This window comes from Miscanthus floridulus, chromosome 17, assembly GCF_019320115.1.
Source record: "Miscanthus floridulus cultivar M001 chromosome 17, ASM1932011v1, whole genome shotgun sequence".
NCBI classification, from domain to species: domain Eukaryota; kingdom Viridiplantae; phylum Streptophyta; class Magnoliopsida; order Poales; family Poaceae; genus Miscanthus; species Miscanthus floridulus.
This window is the reverse complement of record NC_089596.1, coordinates 91,807,601-91,824,005: the sequence shown is the minus strand read 5'-3', so window position 1 is coordinate 91,824,005 and position 16,405 is coordinate 91,807,601. Positions and strand designations below refer to the sequence as shown.

General features: G+C 54.5%; 2 protein-coding genes and 1 pseudogene across 2 annotated transcripts; 1 reads left to right on the top strand and 2 right to left on the bottom strand.

Annotated features, from left to right (window-relative positions):
• Window positions 1-7,673: 7,673 nt before the first annotated feature.
• LOC136517709 (gibberellin 2-beta-dioxygenase 3-like) lies at window positions 7,674-9,097 on the top strand. The gene is made up of 3 exons (XM_066511351.1): window positions 7,674-8,145; window positions 8,243-8,597; window positions 8,707-9,097. Exons 1-3 carry the CDS (start codon window positions 7,733-7,735, stop codon window positions 8,947-8,949), a joined length of 1,011 nt encoding a protein of 336 aa, XP_066367448.1. The 5' UTR covers window positions 7,674-7,732; the 3' UTR covers window positions 8,950-9,097.
• Window positions 9,098-9,989: 892 nt separating this feature from the next.
• On the bottom strand, window positions 9,990-12,542 carry LOC136515972 (probable inactive leucine-rich repeat receptor-like protein kinase At3g03770; annotated as a pseudogene).
• A 449-nt stretch (window positions 12,543-12,991) lies between these two features.
• LOC136517598 (interactor of constitutive active ROPs 1-like) lies at window positions 12,992-14,005 on the bottom strand. The gene has a single exon (XM_066511210.1). The coding sequence runs from the start codon at window positions 14,003-14,005 to the stop codon at window positions 12,992-12,994; it is 1,014 nt and encodes a 337-aa protein (XP_066367307.1).
• Between the last annotated feature and the right edge of the window lie 2,400 nt (window positions 14,006-16,405).

Sequence of the window (16,405 nt, the reverse complement as noted above, 5' to 3'; positions counted from 1 at the left end):
TGACCCGCCTATCACAGCTGCCGCCAAGTCCACCTACGTCAGCGAGGTCCTAACTGGCTATGTCGTGCCCACCACGATCGATGTCGTGAGTGTGGTTGGCAACCCTATCCGCCCCGTCGTCGGCAGCGGTATCGCCGGCTATTCCGTGAGCTCCGAAGGCGTCCCTTGAGCCCCCATGTCCACCCGTCCCACTAAGGACACAGGCGCCACCATGGGCGGCGCCTGACCGGCTAGCGACATAGTCACACTGGCACCGCTCCCATCCAAAACGGGCGCGATGCTGATCAACGACTGCCGCCTTGCTTGAAGGGCGACGCTCTTCTTTGGCGCCAGCACCAAAGGATTTTGCCGCCTCCCGACGCTGCAAGAGACAAAAAGCATAAGTCACGATGAAATCTGACCAAAACAGGGAAAATATAGGAGCTAATGACTCACCTCGGTGTCATCGGGTGGCAGATACATTTGGGGGGGGGGCGAACCCCCCGACCTCTGCTCTGCCTCATCGGGGCAAGTCCATTTTGAGCCCACCCCCTACTCTTGGGCAAAGGGGCTCACTCCGCTTGGATCTTGGGGCGCGACGGCGAAGCCACCCTCCTCCGCTGGCTCCCCGGACGTGGCCTCCCCTCTGTGGAATAGGAAGGGTCCCACTCCTGCAAGGATGAACTGATACTTGTCAGCACATCCTCATTCTCCAAGTCATCCTACTCGATGTCGTCGACTGCCTCATCATCGTCTCCATCATCATCATCATCATCGTCGTCGCTGTCGGTGACCTCCCCTCGCTCCCGCGCCTGCAGCTTCCGCTGCTTCTTCTTTCTCTTGTCCTCCTTCGCCTTCCTCCGCCGCTCGCCCTCAGCATGATTCACTGCCCTCACAAATGAATCCCTCGGCAATGGCGCTAGGTGATCCATGAAGTTGAGGTCCCTCGGCTGGTCCCATCCCTCTCAAAGTTAGTATCAAGAGGTTAGGAAATCAATTGAAGAGGATGTATGAGGAGGGAAAACTTACGAAGATGACATGGCCTGGTTCCGGTCGCATCGGAGGATGCCCTGGCACCAGGTAAATGAAATCGAGGGGGGCACCTACATCGTCCCGTGAGGGCTCCATTGCCTCCTTGATGCATTGCGCGATCTTGGAGTTGGGGAGTGCCCCCTTGGTGAGCGTCGTTCCATCGAGCGACGCCTTGAGCGCCATCGTGTACAGCGGGAGCGCACATGTCATCAATGGTGCCACCCTCCTTGCGTGGTAGGCCCCAATGATGCCTAACCCCTTCAGGCCGCTCTCCTTTAGGATGTGGATGGCGGCGATGTGGTCCCAGATCTTCTTCTTGTCCTTCTCCGAGACACCCCACTTCCTCCATGACTCTATGGCCTCTTCGATCAAGCGTCTAGTGAACTCTAACAGAGGGGCGGCGACATCATTCTTGAGGTAGAACCACTATGAGTGCCACCCCTTGTTGGACGTCGAGAGCCACATGGGCGGGTACTCGCCGACCCGATTGCTCTAGAGCTAGATGTTGGCGCACCCCATCGGCATATGCAGCTCCTGCCTGCCGCTCTTCTCCCTCTTCTTCTGGAGGGTGAAAGCGAAGAAGTACCTCCACAAATCAAAGTGGGGACTAATCCCTAGGAATCCCTCGCACAGGGCAAGGAACGCCGCCATGTGCTAGATCTCATTGGGATTGAGGTGTTGCAGCTCGATCTTATAGTAGTGCAGTAGCCCCCAAAGAAATCTATGGGCGGGGGTCACGAACCCACGCTCATGGAAGTGGGCGAACGACACCACCTAGCCATCGAACGGCGACGGCAGATCCTCCTCACCGGGCAGCAACCACTCCTCGGCCAAGGACCATGCGTGGAGAAGACCGTGATGGACGAGGCCCTCCATGCACTAGAAGGTGATGTCAGAACAGCACCACAGATCCATTGGAGGTGGGGACGGTTGGATGCAGGCTCGATGGCGGTGGGGATGCGGAGATAGGGAACTCTAGGCGATTGGTGGCAGCGGTCGTGGCTGCGAAGGCAAGGATGTAAGGTGTGAAACCTGAGGGGCGAACCCTTTAGTTTTATAGGGGCGACGGGTGCAAGGAAACCAACCGTCTGCCTAGATCTCCACGCCTACCACGATCAACCACAATGTCTCACCGTGGGAAGTGCGCACGCAATCTCTATCTGTTCCCTCGGAAAACTCGCCGGACATTTTGCCTCTCTAGGCAGGCCACGACTCATCACAAGTAAGAGGAATACGGATCAAAAAACACCTCTACGGCCTGCCTGGGCCTAGGAGTTCAAAGGTTGGCCCATCAATGGGTTTGACAACCGATCCGGGCACCCTTAGAGTAAGGGATGGAAAGGGATGGGCCTGCAAGCGGCTAGTACCTAGGCGCACGAGCACCACGGGCATCCCGACCCATGATCGAGTCTCGGCCGGGTATGATCCATGGTTTTTGCCTGAAGAAAGGCAGAGAGCCCTCAGGACCGGTCGAATGAACCCGAGAACTATATGGATTGACCGCTAGGAATCTAAAGTCGGTCACCAAGCTGACCCTAGCTAGATCCCTAGCCAGCTAACAACCAACCAAAATCTCATGGCCATACCAACGAAGGGTCCGACCTCGACGAGAGGGAATCACCATCCCCTCAGAGTCCTCCCGTTTAGAAAAAACTCTGAAGGAGTATTCTACTCCTCCATAGGCTCAGGGCTACTGTCGGGGACCAATACCGGGGTACCTGAAGAGGAGGAGCTAATAACCATCAACATTGATTCATTCGGGTAGTCAAGAGCACAACTACAGCTCCAACCGACACCTAGGTGCGCAAGCTCTGCCTCTCCCGACCCCTGAGGGTTGGCTCCACCTTGCTCGACGTCGAGGATGTGGGCTCCGCCTCACCCAACCCCTAAGGGTGGCTCTGCCTTGCCCGACCCCTGAGGGTGGCTCCACCTCACCCGACACCGAGGCCACGGGCTCCGCCTCGCCTAACCCTTGAGGGTGGCTCCACCTCGCCCAACACCGAGGCTGCATTCTCTGCCTCGCCCGACCTTGAGGTTTGGCTCCGCCTCGCCCGACACTGAGGTCGCGGGCTTCACCTTGCTCGACCCCTGAGGGTGGCTCCGCCTCAGCCAACACTAAGGCCACGGGCTTCACCTCGCTCGACCCCTGAGGGTGGCTCCGTCTCGCCTGACACCAAGGCCACGGGCTCCACCTCGTCGACCCCTAAGGGTGGCTCCGCCTCGCTCGACACCGAGCCCACGGGCTTCGCCTCGCCCGACCCCTTAGGTTTGGCTCCGCCTTGCCCAACACCGAGGCCATGGGCTCCGCCTCACCTAACCCCTGAGGGTGGCTCTGTCTCGCTCAACACTGAGGCCATGGGCTCCGCCTTGCCTGACCCCTAAGGGTGGCTATGCCTCGCTCGAGCCTTGGGTCTGTGCTCCACCTCACCCGACCCTGGGGCCATGGGCTCTGCCTCACCCGACGGAGACCCATACCGCCACCAACAATCCAGGTCCAAGCGAATGGGCCTGGGTCAAAGCTCTGACAACAGGGAGGTGACCGACACGCCCTGATATAACCCATGACCGTGACGGGCCATACCTGGGGATTCACATCAGGAACAATGTCAGACATACCGATGTTGTTCTGCCTAACCCTCATACGGGCACTGACAGGCACGTCAGTTCACCATGATGTCCGCTAGGACGGACTGGAATGCCACGACCGGGAGATGATGCCTGCGCATGGCGCCTATGACGGATAGGGCCACGATGTGGAGCTATCCCTGTTGATGTCTATAGGGTCGACGAGACCCGCGTGAAGGAAAAGAAGGACCCGGCGACCCTAGGAGGACTTCTTCTCCTTCTCGTTGTCTCCTTTTTCCTCGACTGTAACCCGTGCTTTCCCTCAGCCTATAAAAGGGAAAGCATGACATCCCATGAGGGGGATGGGCATCGAAACTCATCGCAACACACCACAAGAGACTCAAATCCAATCAATTCATCGAACCCCGAACATACAACCGAGCAGCGACCAAGCTCTCGGCACCTGTTCACCCTTTCCATCAGAGACTTGGGACCTATCCCTCTCTCACCCGTTTGTAACCCCTACTACGAACTTTTAGTGCTAGTAACACGAGTGGCAGCAACGAACTGGACGTAGGGACATTCTGCCCGAACTAGTATAAACCTCGTGTCCTCTTAGCACACCATCCGAGCCAGACGCGCAATATTAGAAATTTACTTGTTGGTGGCAATTCGAAACACCGACACCTAGATAAGACATGTGAGATGAGATTGATATATGATAATGATTTATTGTCGATGTTGCACTTTCTTGAGAAGGTGGTGAGGGGGTCATTGTTGTTGCTGGATGTTTGGCCTAGAGAGATTCAGTGTTTGGGCTATTGTGCCCGTGTAATCTTGGTGAGTCAGAACACTTGAGGTCTTGGTGGCCTTCCGACAAGGGTCATGGTGACCTTCCAATGTTGACCCTTTGAGTTTGCTATGCAGCGGCGATGACTTGGTGTGTAGAGAAAGAGAAGACCCCTTCCTTGGTGGAGAAGCTCTATAGTCGACGACGCCAAGATGACTAGAGGTGAGACTTGGTGGCTTGCGACACTTGTGTTGGTTACACAAACCTTTGTGTCAAGCTCAACACCCTGATTGGGTGGAGGCTTGGTGGCTTGGAACATACCTCGGTGGAGCTTTAGCATTCACTAAGGGATGTGTTTTGGGGAACTGCTACCACCAGATACATCCTCATCTCTAGAAATTTGCCCTCTCTTGACTTGCTCTTCACTTATTGCATTGTGCGTAACTTGTATAGTATTTATCTTTCCTACATTAGCATAGGGTAGTTGATATATTTGATCCTAGTCAGCAAAACTCTTTATGGGTTGGTTAGGTAGAGCTCATTAGAAAAAAAACTAAGGTGCACATTTAGTTTATGGTTTTTCTAGTATAGATAAAAAAAAGTTCTTTATCTAACTTTTTAGAGACCTAATTCATCCCTCCCCTTCTTTGTTCTCCGGGTCTAAGAACACCTAGTTCCATACATACATTTAAAGAGCATCAACCGTCGCATCATCAAAGATGATCATGGACCATCAATGTAACACCACCAGTGCCAATCAGTCCAAATCTAGGGGTTTGGATAACTTCTATCCACCTTGAGAACAGAACTTAGCGATCCAGTGACATATATATGCAAACCGGAAACACAACCATCCCCAACAATCACATCAACTCTGCAAAAAATAAAAAATGACTTGAAGAATAGTGTCGGGTTGAATGTCTAGATAGGCAATCACACCAGAGTTCTCTACAAGAAACAAGACCTAGCGAGAAATCGACCTAAGACGATGTCATTCAATAGCTCTCTAAATCCTAACTATTATGATTAGACTGGACGATGTAGGATCTCCCGTCCTTCTCATCATCGGTGAGGTCGCCGCACGAGGGGAACCAAGGTTATGGTGGCGCTAAAGATGACCTAGGGCAGTGGTCTTTGGAGGCCGTGGCGAAGAAAAAAAAATGACTGTCGCTGGCTCGAAGCCCTTGGCTTGATGTCATAGCACGAATTAAAGAAGAGAGATAAATGAAGACGATAGACGATTCAAAGCTCTCTATTGTTTCTTCCTCTCTGACCCCTAGCTCCTGATCCTCTAATTGATAATCTGCTAAAGGAGAGAGAGAGAGAGAGAGGGACGCCTCGTAGGAGAGCGGGATGTAAGACTTTCCTCAGCGCTGGGCCGAGCTATGTGAAGCATGGCAATCAATAATTAGAGTACACCCAAACAGTGGCGGAGCCAGGAATTTATGGCTGGGTATGCCACATGTATAAAATTTCGAAGCAGCCAGCGGGGAAAAGGGCAAGCGCCGCAGCTCATAGGAGGCGACCGGTCGAGCCGGCAAGGGGGAGTGCATGGGGCGAGTCGGCTGGAGTGGGGGACGTGGCGAGGTGCTGCCCGGCGGTGCCGGTCATTGGAGTAGGGGAGGTGCTCCATGCTCGGGGCCGTCTCGAGGAATTTGGGGCTGGAGCGACGATAAATTGGGGCCCTAAAGTTTATACAAGTTGTATGGCTAATAAAATTAAATCATAGCTTCAGTGAAATATATGACTTCAACATGTATTATAGACATACTTTCACTTAAATTTATAACCTTAATATGTATTCTTTTGTACCATATGTAGAAATACAGTAAAAATATTACTAACCTCAAGAATCATATTTTCTATTTCTAGTAGACATGATGTGGATTGAATTAATTTAAATAAATTCATAGTGTGTATATATATATTAAGTCAAGTCTCATGCCTAAGAGCCTGTTCGCTGGTTGGTTTCTGGACTGATAAGCCCTGCTGGTGCTGGTTTGTTGTGAGAGGAAAACACTGTTGACGGGCTGATAAGTCCTGGCAGAAACCAACAAGCGAACATGCTGTAAATGTCTAATGTCTTCAGCCCTTCACTCTAATCAGAACAAAAAAACACAAACAAATCAAATCAACCGACAACAGCATTAGTAAATTATTAAATTAAGAATTTGCTAGCACGTCAGGGCTCTATAGGTCTAATTAACTTACCTGTTCCAGCCAGTCCGGGCACAGATTCAGAGTCACAAGCAGGCCAAGATCGGAAAGGCACTAGGCAGGAAGAGGACACTCAATAGACGGGGTCGACGCTCAGTTCTTGCGATATTGTGGCAGATGAATCATCGAGTGTAATGCTTCGGCTTGTGGGGTGCGGGCGCGGCGGTAGATGAATCGTCAGCCAGTCAGGCACACGACAGGCAGCAACGCGTCGTGAAGCCGCACGCGAGCAGGGAAAGGGGCGCCGAGCAGGGGCGACCGAGCGACGGAGTCACGGAGATGTATTCTGGGGCTTCGTTCGTGGGCTGCCAGAAACTTTTGTTTATTGGGCCTTGAAGTGACTCTTTCCAGATACGTATAAACCTATGTATTAGTGTATATTATACATATTAATTTTTTTCTCCCAAATCATAGGTATGCAAGGCATATAGGGGCATACCCCTGCCGCCGCCCATGCACCCAAACCACTGCATGCACACTGTTCGCTCATTCAAAAAGCTCTCTCATGATCTATACTGACGGAGGCCGCCTCGTCATTGTACCTTGGCCCTTGCAGGAATTCATCAACGGAAACATTCAGTCCGTTCGTTTCGGCCGTTTCGGTTGAAACGATCGTAGATTATAAGCCAAAAGTACTGTTGGCTGGTTTGGTATAAGAGAAAAATATTGTTGCAGCTTATAGTCCGAAACGAACAGGCTAATTATCTGAGACGAACAGCACTGCATCCGGACACTTATCATCTCGCTCTCCGACCCCACTGCACCGGCGGATCACGTCGGGACACGTCGCTTCTTCTCCCCGGCGCTGTAGGGCGCTACTGCCACCCACGAATCAAGCTCGGCGGATCTGCCGCGCTCAAGCAACTCAAAAGGCCCGGGGGGATAAAAAGTTCAGAAACACGATGCAGAAAAACCAGACCGGGAAAGGTGGGGGACGAGGACGATGAACAGCTCGTAGCCAACGTTGTTCGCTCCCTCCCCGCTCGTTTCGTATCGCCGCGTGGGGCCCCGGCCCGTTGCCCTGTCCTTCCCCCTATATATACGAGCCATGAAGCCTTCGTTCGCCACATGCACTCGAGCTCCAGCAGTGAGTGACCAGTGTGGTAGAGCTTCGGGCCGGCTACGGGTACATTGCTCTGCTTCTTGGCAATGGTCGTCCTCGCGAAGCCGCCGCCGGCGCTCGACCAAATCTCCCTGCTTCGATCCCCGCAGCCCGGGGACGCCGCGTCCTTCTTCGGCGTGCCGGCCGTCGACTTGTCCCGCCCCGGCGCGGCTCTGGCCGTGGTGGACGCGTGCGAGCGGTTCGGCTTCTTCAAGGTCGTCAACCACGGTGTGCCAACGGGCGTCGTGGACCGGCTGGAGGCCGAGGCCGTCAGGTTCTTCGCGTCGCCGCAGGCGGAGAAGGACGCGTGCGGCCCCGCCAATCCGCTCGGGTACGGGAACAAGCGCATCGGGCGCAATGGCGACATGGGGTGGCTCGAGTACCTCCTCCTCGCCGTCGACGCCGGCGGCCACGCCAGCTCGGTGTCCAAGGCCTCCCCTGTCCCGTCATCCTTGCTGCGGTGCGGTAACCAATCAATCAGCAGACAACTAGTGTCAGTGGAGGGTGCGTTTCTAACGATGGCTAGGTACTGTGTGTCGTCGCGCGCGCGCATGCAGGGACGCGGTAAACCAGTACGTCACCGCCGTGCGAGGCGTGGCGACGTCGGTGCTCGAGGCGGTGGCGGAGGGGCTCGTCCTGGCCCCGAGGGACGCGCTGAGCGGCATGGTGACGGACGCGGCGAGCGATCAGGTGTTCCGGATCAACCACTACCCGGCGTGCCCGCTGCCGCAGCGCCTGCCGGACGCGTGCGGCGTCACCGGCTTCGGCGAGCACACGGACCCGCAGCTGGTGTCCGTGCTGCGCTCCAACGGCACGGCCGGCCTGCAGGTCGCGCTCCACGACGACGGGCGGTGGGTGCCCGTGCCGCCCGACCGCGACGCCTTCTTCGTCATCGTCGGCGACTCGCTGCAGGTAACCGTAGTACCTCATGGCATGCATGGGTGGGTCGTCGTCGTACGCAACGCACGCACGCCGGCCGCAGGCAATGGATTGACCGATGCATGTGTACGTGGTGCGACAGGTGCTGACGAATGGGAGGCTGAAAAGTGTGCGGCACCGGGTGGTGACCAACAGCCTGAAGCCGCGGGTGTCCATGATCTACTTCGCGGGACCGGCGCCGGGGCAGCGGATGGCGCCATTGCCGCAGCTGCTGGGGCACGGCGAGCAGAGCCTGTACAGGGACTTCACGTGGGGCGACTACAAGAAGGCTGCCTACCGATCGCGCCTTGGAGACAACCGCCTGGACCCCTTCCGCATCCAGTGATAGTCACCCAACCGCTGTCGAGAGATGGTTGGTTCGTGCACGCAGATGCTTCTGCCATCGACGCCAACAGCTCTGCTCGATCGGGCTCTAGCCGGTGCATGCCCCCGGCCCCCGGAGATCACTGGAGGCCACCAGGAGCTAGCACTGATTGCTTCATGGACCAGGAAGAAGGGCTAGCTGGACGTACGGCTTGCTATGTAGGAGTAGGTGGGTAGGGTTGGATGCGGCCATACGGGGACAGGTGTGCTCTGTTCTGTTGGATTCTTCTTCCTCTTCCATGCCTTGTGCCAAGTGTACAGTAATTGTGGTACTAGTTTTTTTTGGGAAACAGTCATTGTGGTACTAGGCTACTAGCTAGAGAGAGCTTTGTTGTATTGGCTCTGGGCATGATGCTGTGTTAATGTTATGAGTGCTTTCTATATATGGTATGTGATCTTTTCACTGTTTCTTGTACTGACGTAATGAATGTCTGAATTGAGGAATGGATGGGGAGTACTACTGTTGGTTTGGGGCAAATTTGGTAATAGAGGCAGAGAGCTATCCAAATATAGCAACGGCGCATGTTATCTGCCCGAATATAGCAAGGGCGGAGGATTTGTTTGCCCATCTTTGTTCAAGCGTTCTTGTGTTCAGTCCCTTTTTGTGTTTCCATTTATAGTTGTCTGGCCATGTATGATTCAGTGCACAGATGGGCTTCTTCATTTTAGGTCGGCTCCTTCTCCCAATCACTATGGATCTGTTTGGTTGCGGTGCATAACCTCTTATCTAGCCCCCGTGGTGTAGTCCATCCCTATTTGCTGAAACAAACAAACACCGTGTGATTATCTTTATTACAGCATACATTACGAGCTTTAATTGAACTTAGAAAGTACAGGACCACTCAGGCACTCAGCAATGTTCTTCGTCTCATAATTTATTAAGAGTTAAATGCACCAGAGATCCATTAACTTGTGAGGAAGTTTCAGTTGGGTTCATCAACTTTCAAAGTGGCTTTTTGGGTCCATAAACTTTTAAAATAGTTCACTGCAGTCCATACCTATTTATTTAACCTTAAATTCAAAGCACATTTGTAGAAAACCCCTTCCCACACGCATGCAGGTGCATGCATGGCTCCCAGCGCCCTCCTCCAGCCGTCGCTCTCCCTCCTCGCCGTGACGCGCCAGTGCGCGGCCGCGGTGCCCGCTGCCCGAAGTCGCCCGCAGCTGGCCGAAGCCGCCCGCGCCAGGACAACAAGCTGCTCTGCAGCTGGCACTCATCTCGGACCAGCGCACGCTCGAGCTCGGCAAGGCCTCCAGCGCTCTGCACAGCAAGGAGGGCGTCATGCTGGAGCTCCCGGCGGAGGGACGGATGGACGTGATGGGCCTCCCGGTTACGACCTCCAGCAGGATCACGCCGAAGTCGTAGATGTTGAGGTTGTTGGCGAAGAGGCCCGGCATGATGCCCCCGTGCAGGAACTGGATGCCCCTGGCCACGCCGGTGGCCGCCGAGATCCTCTGCACCCAGGGGAACGAAACGAACGCCGTGCCTGCTCCTCACAGGTCCGCCCTCGCCATGCCACCTCCTCCTAGATCTGCCTGAACGCCGCCGCCTGGGAGCCACAGGACGCCAGGACCACCACGCCGCCGGGCTCGCCTGGCCCTCGCTGACGCCTGGGGAGCGCGGCCCCGCCGCATTCGGGCGCACACAGGTCACCGCCACCAAGAGGCAGAGGGCCACCAGGAGAGAGCCACCGCCACCACCGGACACGGAGAGAGCAGAGGGAGAGTGTTCGACGAGATTTTGTACAAAATTTCACTAGTATGCATGTACATCTATATACGTGCTACTGAAAATAATAGTAAAAGGAAAAAACCATGAATCAAGTTGCATTGGGCCGTGATGAGCTAATGCATAGTGCGCATGTTTATTTACGTGTGCTGAAAAGAAAGAAGATAACACGTTACTATGCCGTGCATGCATGCATACGTGTTGACATGCAATAGAAGAAATTAGCAAGTTTGTATACGTCCATGTGTGGTATACACTTCTCAAATACGGCGGAGCTCAAACGCCTTCAATTAGCAAGCGATCAGAGGCCACCAGGCCGGCAGCCATACAGCATGTGGCGTCTGTGTACTGGGGGGTCGAATTCAGATCCTGTGCGTATTATATGGCGTATATATAGGTGAAGCCGTGTACGGAGTAACGAACAAGCGTCAGCCACAGTCTAGTCAATGAAGACGAGAAGAAGAAGAAGACGATGCGATGGTCTGTGGTGGGCAGTGTGGCACTCACGCGAGATCCTGCTCCTGAGGTTGCCGTTGTGCACGTACTCGAACACGAGGTAGAGCTGCGTGACGGTGGCGTCGTCGAGGTTGTACTCGAAGCAGTGGCCCAGCGCGCTCACCAGGTGCCGGTGCCGCAGCCTGGAGATCATCTCCACGTGCCGGTTGAACGCCGCGGCCTGCAACCCCCGCCGCGCCACCCGCAGCGACCGGATCGACACCGCCGTGCCGTTGCTGAGCGTGCCGCGGTACATCTGCCCGTGCGCGTCCTGCCCCATCAGCCGCGACACCTCGAAGTTGTTGGTGGCCGCCTCCAGCTCCACCAGCGAGAAGCTTCGGTACGGCGGGATGCCCAGCACGCCCTGCAGCTTCACAGTCTGCGAGGTGTACCGCGCGTCGGCGAACAGCTGCGACGGGTACGCGCCGCTGATGGACATGGACATGGACGACGCGGCGTGCTCCACTAGCCGCCGCGGGGGATGGGCCTTGGCGCGCCGTACTGCCGCCTTCCGCGCGGCGAGGAACGCGGCCACGCCGCCGCCACGGCGCCACCCACGACCCCGGCCTTCGCCTTGCCCTTGCCGCCGCCGCGCGACTGGACGGGCACGATGCCCACAGCCAGCGCCTGGTTCTGGCAGAACAGGGCCGGGTGCTGCGTGCCCGCGACGGACGTGGCGGACAGGCAGTTGGACGCCGCCAAGAGCGTCACCTTGCCGGAGGAGGAGGACTCGTCGTCGTCGTTCTTGCTGCCGCCGGCGGCGGCGGCGGCTCGCGTCGTGAGGCACGATGGGAGCGTCCCCGTGAGGAGGTTCGAGGAGACGTCCACGAACCGGAGGTTCTCGCCGCAGGACATGTTGGCGGCGAGCAGGCCGGTGAGGCGGTTCCCGGCGACGCTGAGGTACTCGATGGACGGCAGCGCGAGCAGCGCGGGCGGGAACGGGCCGACGAACCGTCGACACGTCGAGCCGCTCGAGGAGGTAGAACGAGGCGACCTCCTCGGCGGGGAGCCCGTTGCCGAAGCGGTTGCCGCTGAGCACGACGCTGGCCACCTTCTGGCCGAGCCGCGGGAACGCCGGGCCCAGCGAGTTGTTGGCGAGGTCCACCACCTGGAGGTTCGTCAGCGCGCTCAGGTCTGGCACCGCGCCCGAGAGGTTGTTGCACCGCGCCCATCCTGCTGCTCGAGCGTGCGCTGGTCCGAGATGAGTGCCAGCTACAGAGCAGCTTGTTGTCCTGGCGCGGGCGGCTTCGGGCAGCGGGCACCGCGGCCGCGCACTGGCGCGTCACGGCGAGGAGGAAGAGCGGCGGCTGGAGGAGGGCGCTGGGAGCCATGCATGCACCTGCATGAGTGTGGGAAGGGGTTTTCTACAAATGTGCTTTGAATTTAAGGTTAAATAAATAGGTATGGACTGCAGTGAACCATTTTAAAAGTTTATGGACCCAAAAAGCCACTTTAAAAGTTGATGGACTCAACTGAAACCTCCTCACAAGTTAATGGATCTCTGGTGCATTTAACTCATTTATTAATTTAGTAGTAAAACTGAAATCGGCAATCAGTAAGCCGTAACACACACGATGACACGACAAACACAACACGGAGCTTATTTTGGGTTTATATCACCTTGGCTAATTAATACTTGTATACATACCTTAGTAATAAGACAACATAAATAGTCCAGTAAATTAACTTCAACCTGTAAATCTTTAGATACGATGCTATCCTTGGAAAGCCAGAAGCGGAATAGCGGAGAACAGAACACAAGAGCAAACTGAATTCGACCTCACTTCTGCGCTTTCTTCTTCCACAGGTCGCTGAGCGCCCGCATGGCGCCGCCAGCCATGCGCTTGCCACTGGCTCCGTCTTCGTCGTCGTCCTTGGCCACCGCCTTGCTGTCACTCCCACCACCACCACCGGCGCAGGCCGAGCCAGACCAGTGGCGCCGTTTGTCGTACCCGCCGTTATCCACGGCGCCGCCGCTGCCTGCTAGCACCGCGGCAGCCTCCTCGGCCGCCTTGCGCCACTGCTCGCTCTGCACGCGCGAGCGCTGCGCCTCGGCCTCCAGCGCGTCTCGGGCGTGCTCCGAAGCCCGCAGCCGCTCGGCGCGCCGGGCCTCCCGCGCCGCGCTCTCCCTCAGCGCGTGCTCGGTCTCCCTCGCCCTCGCCGCCGTCGACTTCGCGGCCTCGGCGGCGTCTTCGGCCATCTTGGTGAGGTCGGCGTTGTCGGCTTCGAGAGCCGCGATCTCCGCGTCTTTGACCAGCAGATTCGCCGTTAGCTTGTCGACCAGCTCGTTGCTCGCCATCAGCGCCGCCTTCAGCTCGTCGAGCTCCGTGCTCTTGGCCACCACTTTGGCCCTCAGATCGTCAACCTCCGTGTCTATCACCATCAGCTTCGCCCTGAGCTCGTAGACCTCCATGTCCTTCGCCATCAGCTTCGCCCTCAGCATCTCGACCTCCGGGCTTACCTTCTTGTTGTTGTTGCCATCGTCGTCATCGTCAACGACATTGCTCGCCTCCTCCCCATCACTAGTCGTGTTGCCCTCGAACACCGGGCCCTCGTTGTTCACCGACTCTCTCGGCGCTACCGCCACATAGCTTTTCTCCTCGTCGCCACGCTCCTCGACACCAGCAGAAGCTTTGGGTGCTGACGACGCTAGCTCCTTGCCGCCATCGTGCTCGACCGGCGCCGTACCCGCGAGGTCGTCCTTCTTCTTTGCGGCCAAGCGCTTCTTGGCCTCCACGAGCGCTGCCCGCGCGTCCTTCCTGGCCTTCTCGGCCGCCGCGAGCTGCTCCCGCATCCCCTGGAGCTGGCCGTGCGCCCTCTCCAGCTTCGCCTCCAGGTCCGCCACCCGCGTCCCCGCGCCGGCACCACCACCACTAGCAGTGTCGGGCTTCTTCTGCAAAAATCCGCGGCCACAGCACAAAACAAACGCAACGTCAGTCATTGGCATGCACGGTCCTGTATTTGTATCGTTCATGTGCATATGTGATCACAAGAACATCCTTGCCTCCGGCAACGGGCTGCGCGGCGCCGCCGTCACCCGTGTTAACTTCTTTATATCGTCTAGGTGTGGATCCAGTGGGGTGAGTTCTTTTCTATTTGAGATAATCGGTGACTTTGAGATTCAGAGGGAGTAGATAACAGAGAGAAAAGGGAGGTGTAGGAGCATCTGACCGTCGGAGGAGCTCCCTGCCTTCGTTGGTTCGTTGGTGAAGCTCTGCACTAGGCAGCGACGGTCGGAGTAGCGGTGGAGACCGGCGGTGGTGGTGAAGGCAGTGGCGCTTCCCGCCGCTGGCAGTGCCACCCTCTGGATCGGATTAGGGTTAGGACAGTGGGGCTGTGGCGGCGGTGAACCTCGTGAACAGAGCCGTTTGCCCCCACCTCCTCTTTATAGGCACTGTGCGACGGGGGCCCACTAGCACTAGATGGCTAGACGTCCCCGATCAGGACGCGGTCAAGGGGTCCGTCTCGACCGTTGGGTCAAGACAGATGAGATCAATTCTAACATTCTCCCCCTTGATCTCAACTCATACTTTAACTTTAAACTTTGACTTTAATCACTTTTACTTTTATTTGTTCCATCACAGATTAGTGCATAGAGCATGCTTCATCGTCACGGTCAAACGCCGATAGACTTAACAGCTACAATACACATCTCTCTTCTGAAACAGATTCTTTAACTTTGGGCCCTTTATTGTCCGGAAATCATAGGCTATACCATAAACCCATGTCGACTGTGCGTTCTCTAAACACACTGGGTGGTAAGCCTTTTGTACGCGGATCCGCAACACTTGCTTGTTGCTTTTATGTTCAATACTTTTAGTATGATTCCAGACTTTCTCCTTCACAACGTATAACTTTAACGTCAATGTGTTTGGCAGCACACTTGACCCGTTGTTATAGGAGCGAACTACTTAAATGGTTATTGCTATTGAATACCATTATCAATTCCGGGTGTAAGTTCTTTTAACCACTTCGCCTGTCCTTAAGCCTCATAACAAGCTATACCATGTGCATGCATCTTTGATGACACCATAACTGTTTCTTTGGAGCTTTTCCACAATAAAACTCCAACTACGAGTGTTAGCTACTATGTGGGTTTCACTAAACATCTCGCCAAAATTTAACATTTGTACCCACAACTATTTGAGAGTACTTATTCTTTCTTACTTACCATGAGGCCTATAAATCTTTGCACAATTGCAAAACATTCTCAACTCCATTCCAGTGATCTATTTCTGGACTGGACTTCTGCCAAAAACATCCCGGATACATAAACTGTGTCAGGGTAAGTTCTTGCTTATAAGCATTCAGTAAGCTTCCAACAGCTGAAGCATATAGGACGTCCATTTGATCGATCTCATAATCATTCTTGGAACACTGAAAGTTCCGAAAACTATTACCCTTTACTTTAGAAACAGGCGCAAGTTTACTCACATATATACTTTATTTCTTTAGAATCTTCTCTAAGTATACACTTGAGACAGTTCTAATACCCCTTTTCCTTTTATCTCGATAAGTTCCAATTCCTGGAACGAATGATGCTTTACCAAGACCATTCTTATTGAAACTTAAGGACAAGAACTGCTTCTTCTCCAACAGTAGATTAACACCACTACTAGCGAGTAAGGTGCTACCCACATGCAGGATTAGGAAAATAAATTTTCCATGTTTAAACTTTGCATAAATACAATTGTCCTCTACATTCTCTTTAAAACCCAAACTTTCTTATTGTACTGTCAAACTTCAAGAACCACTGTCTTGAAACTTGCTTTAATCCATAAATGGATTTCTTTAGACAACATCCCTTTACGTTCTTTTCCTTCCATGACAAAACCTTTTGAGTTATGCCATATAAACTTTTCCATACAAATCCCCGTTGAGGAATGTGTCTTTACATCCTTCTGATGTAACTGTAAATCGTAATGTGCCACTAATACCATTATGATTCTTAAAGAATCCTTGCATGTTCATTATAATCTATTCCTTCTCTTTATGTAAATCATTTCACCACAAGTGGCGCTTTATAGCTTTCCATATTCCCTTTGGATATCTTTCTATATTCCCTTTGGAGTCACCTTTGTCTTGTAGACCCATTATAGCCTACTGTTTTGGCTCCATTAGAAATTTCTTCTAGGTCCCAAACATCGTTGGTATTTATCGATTTCATTTTATCTTACTTTGCTTCTTGCCATTT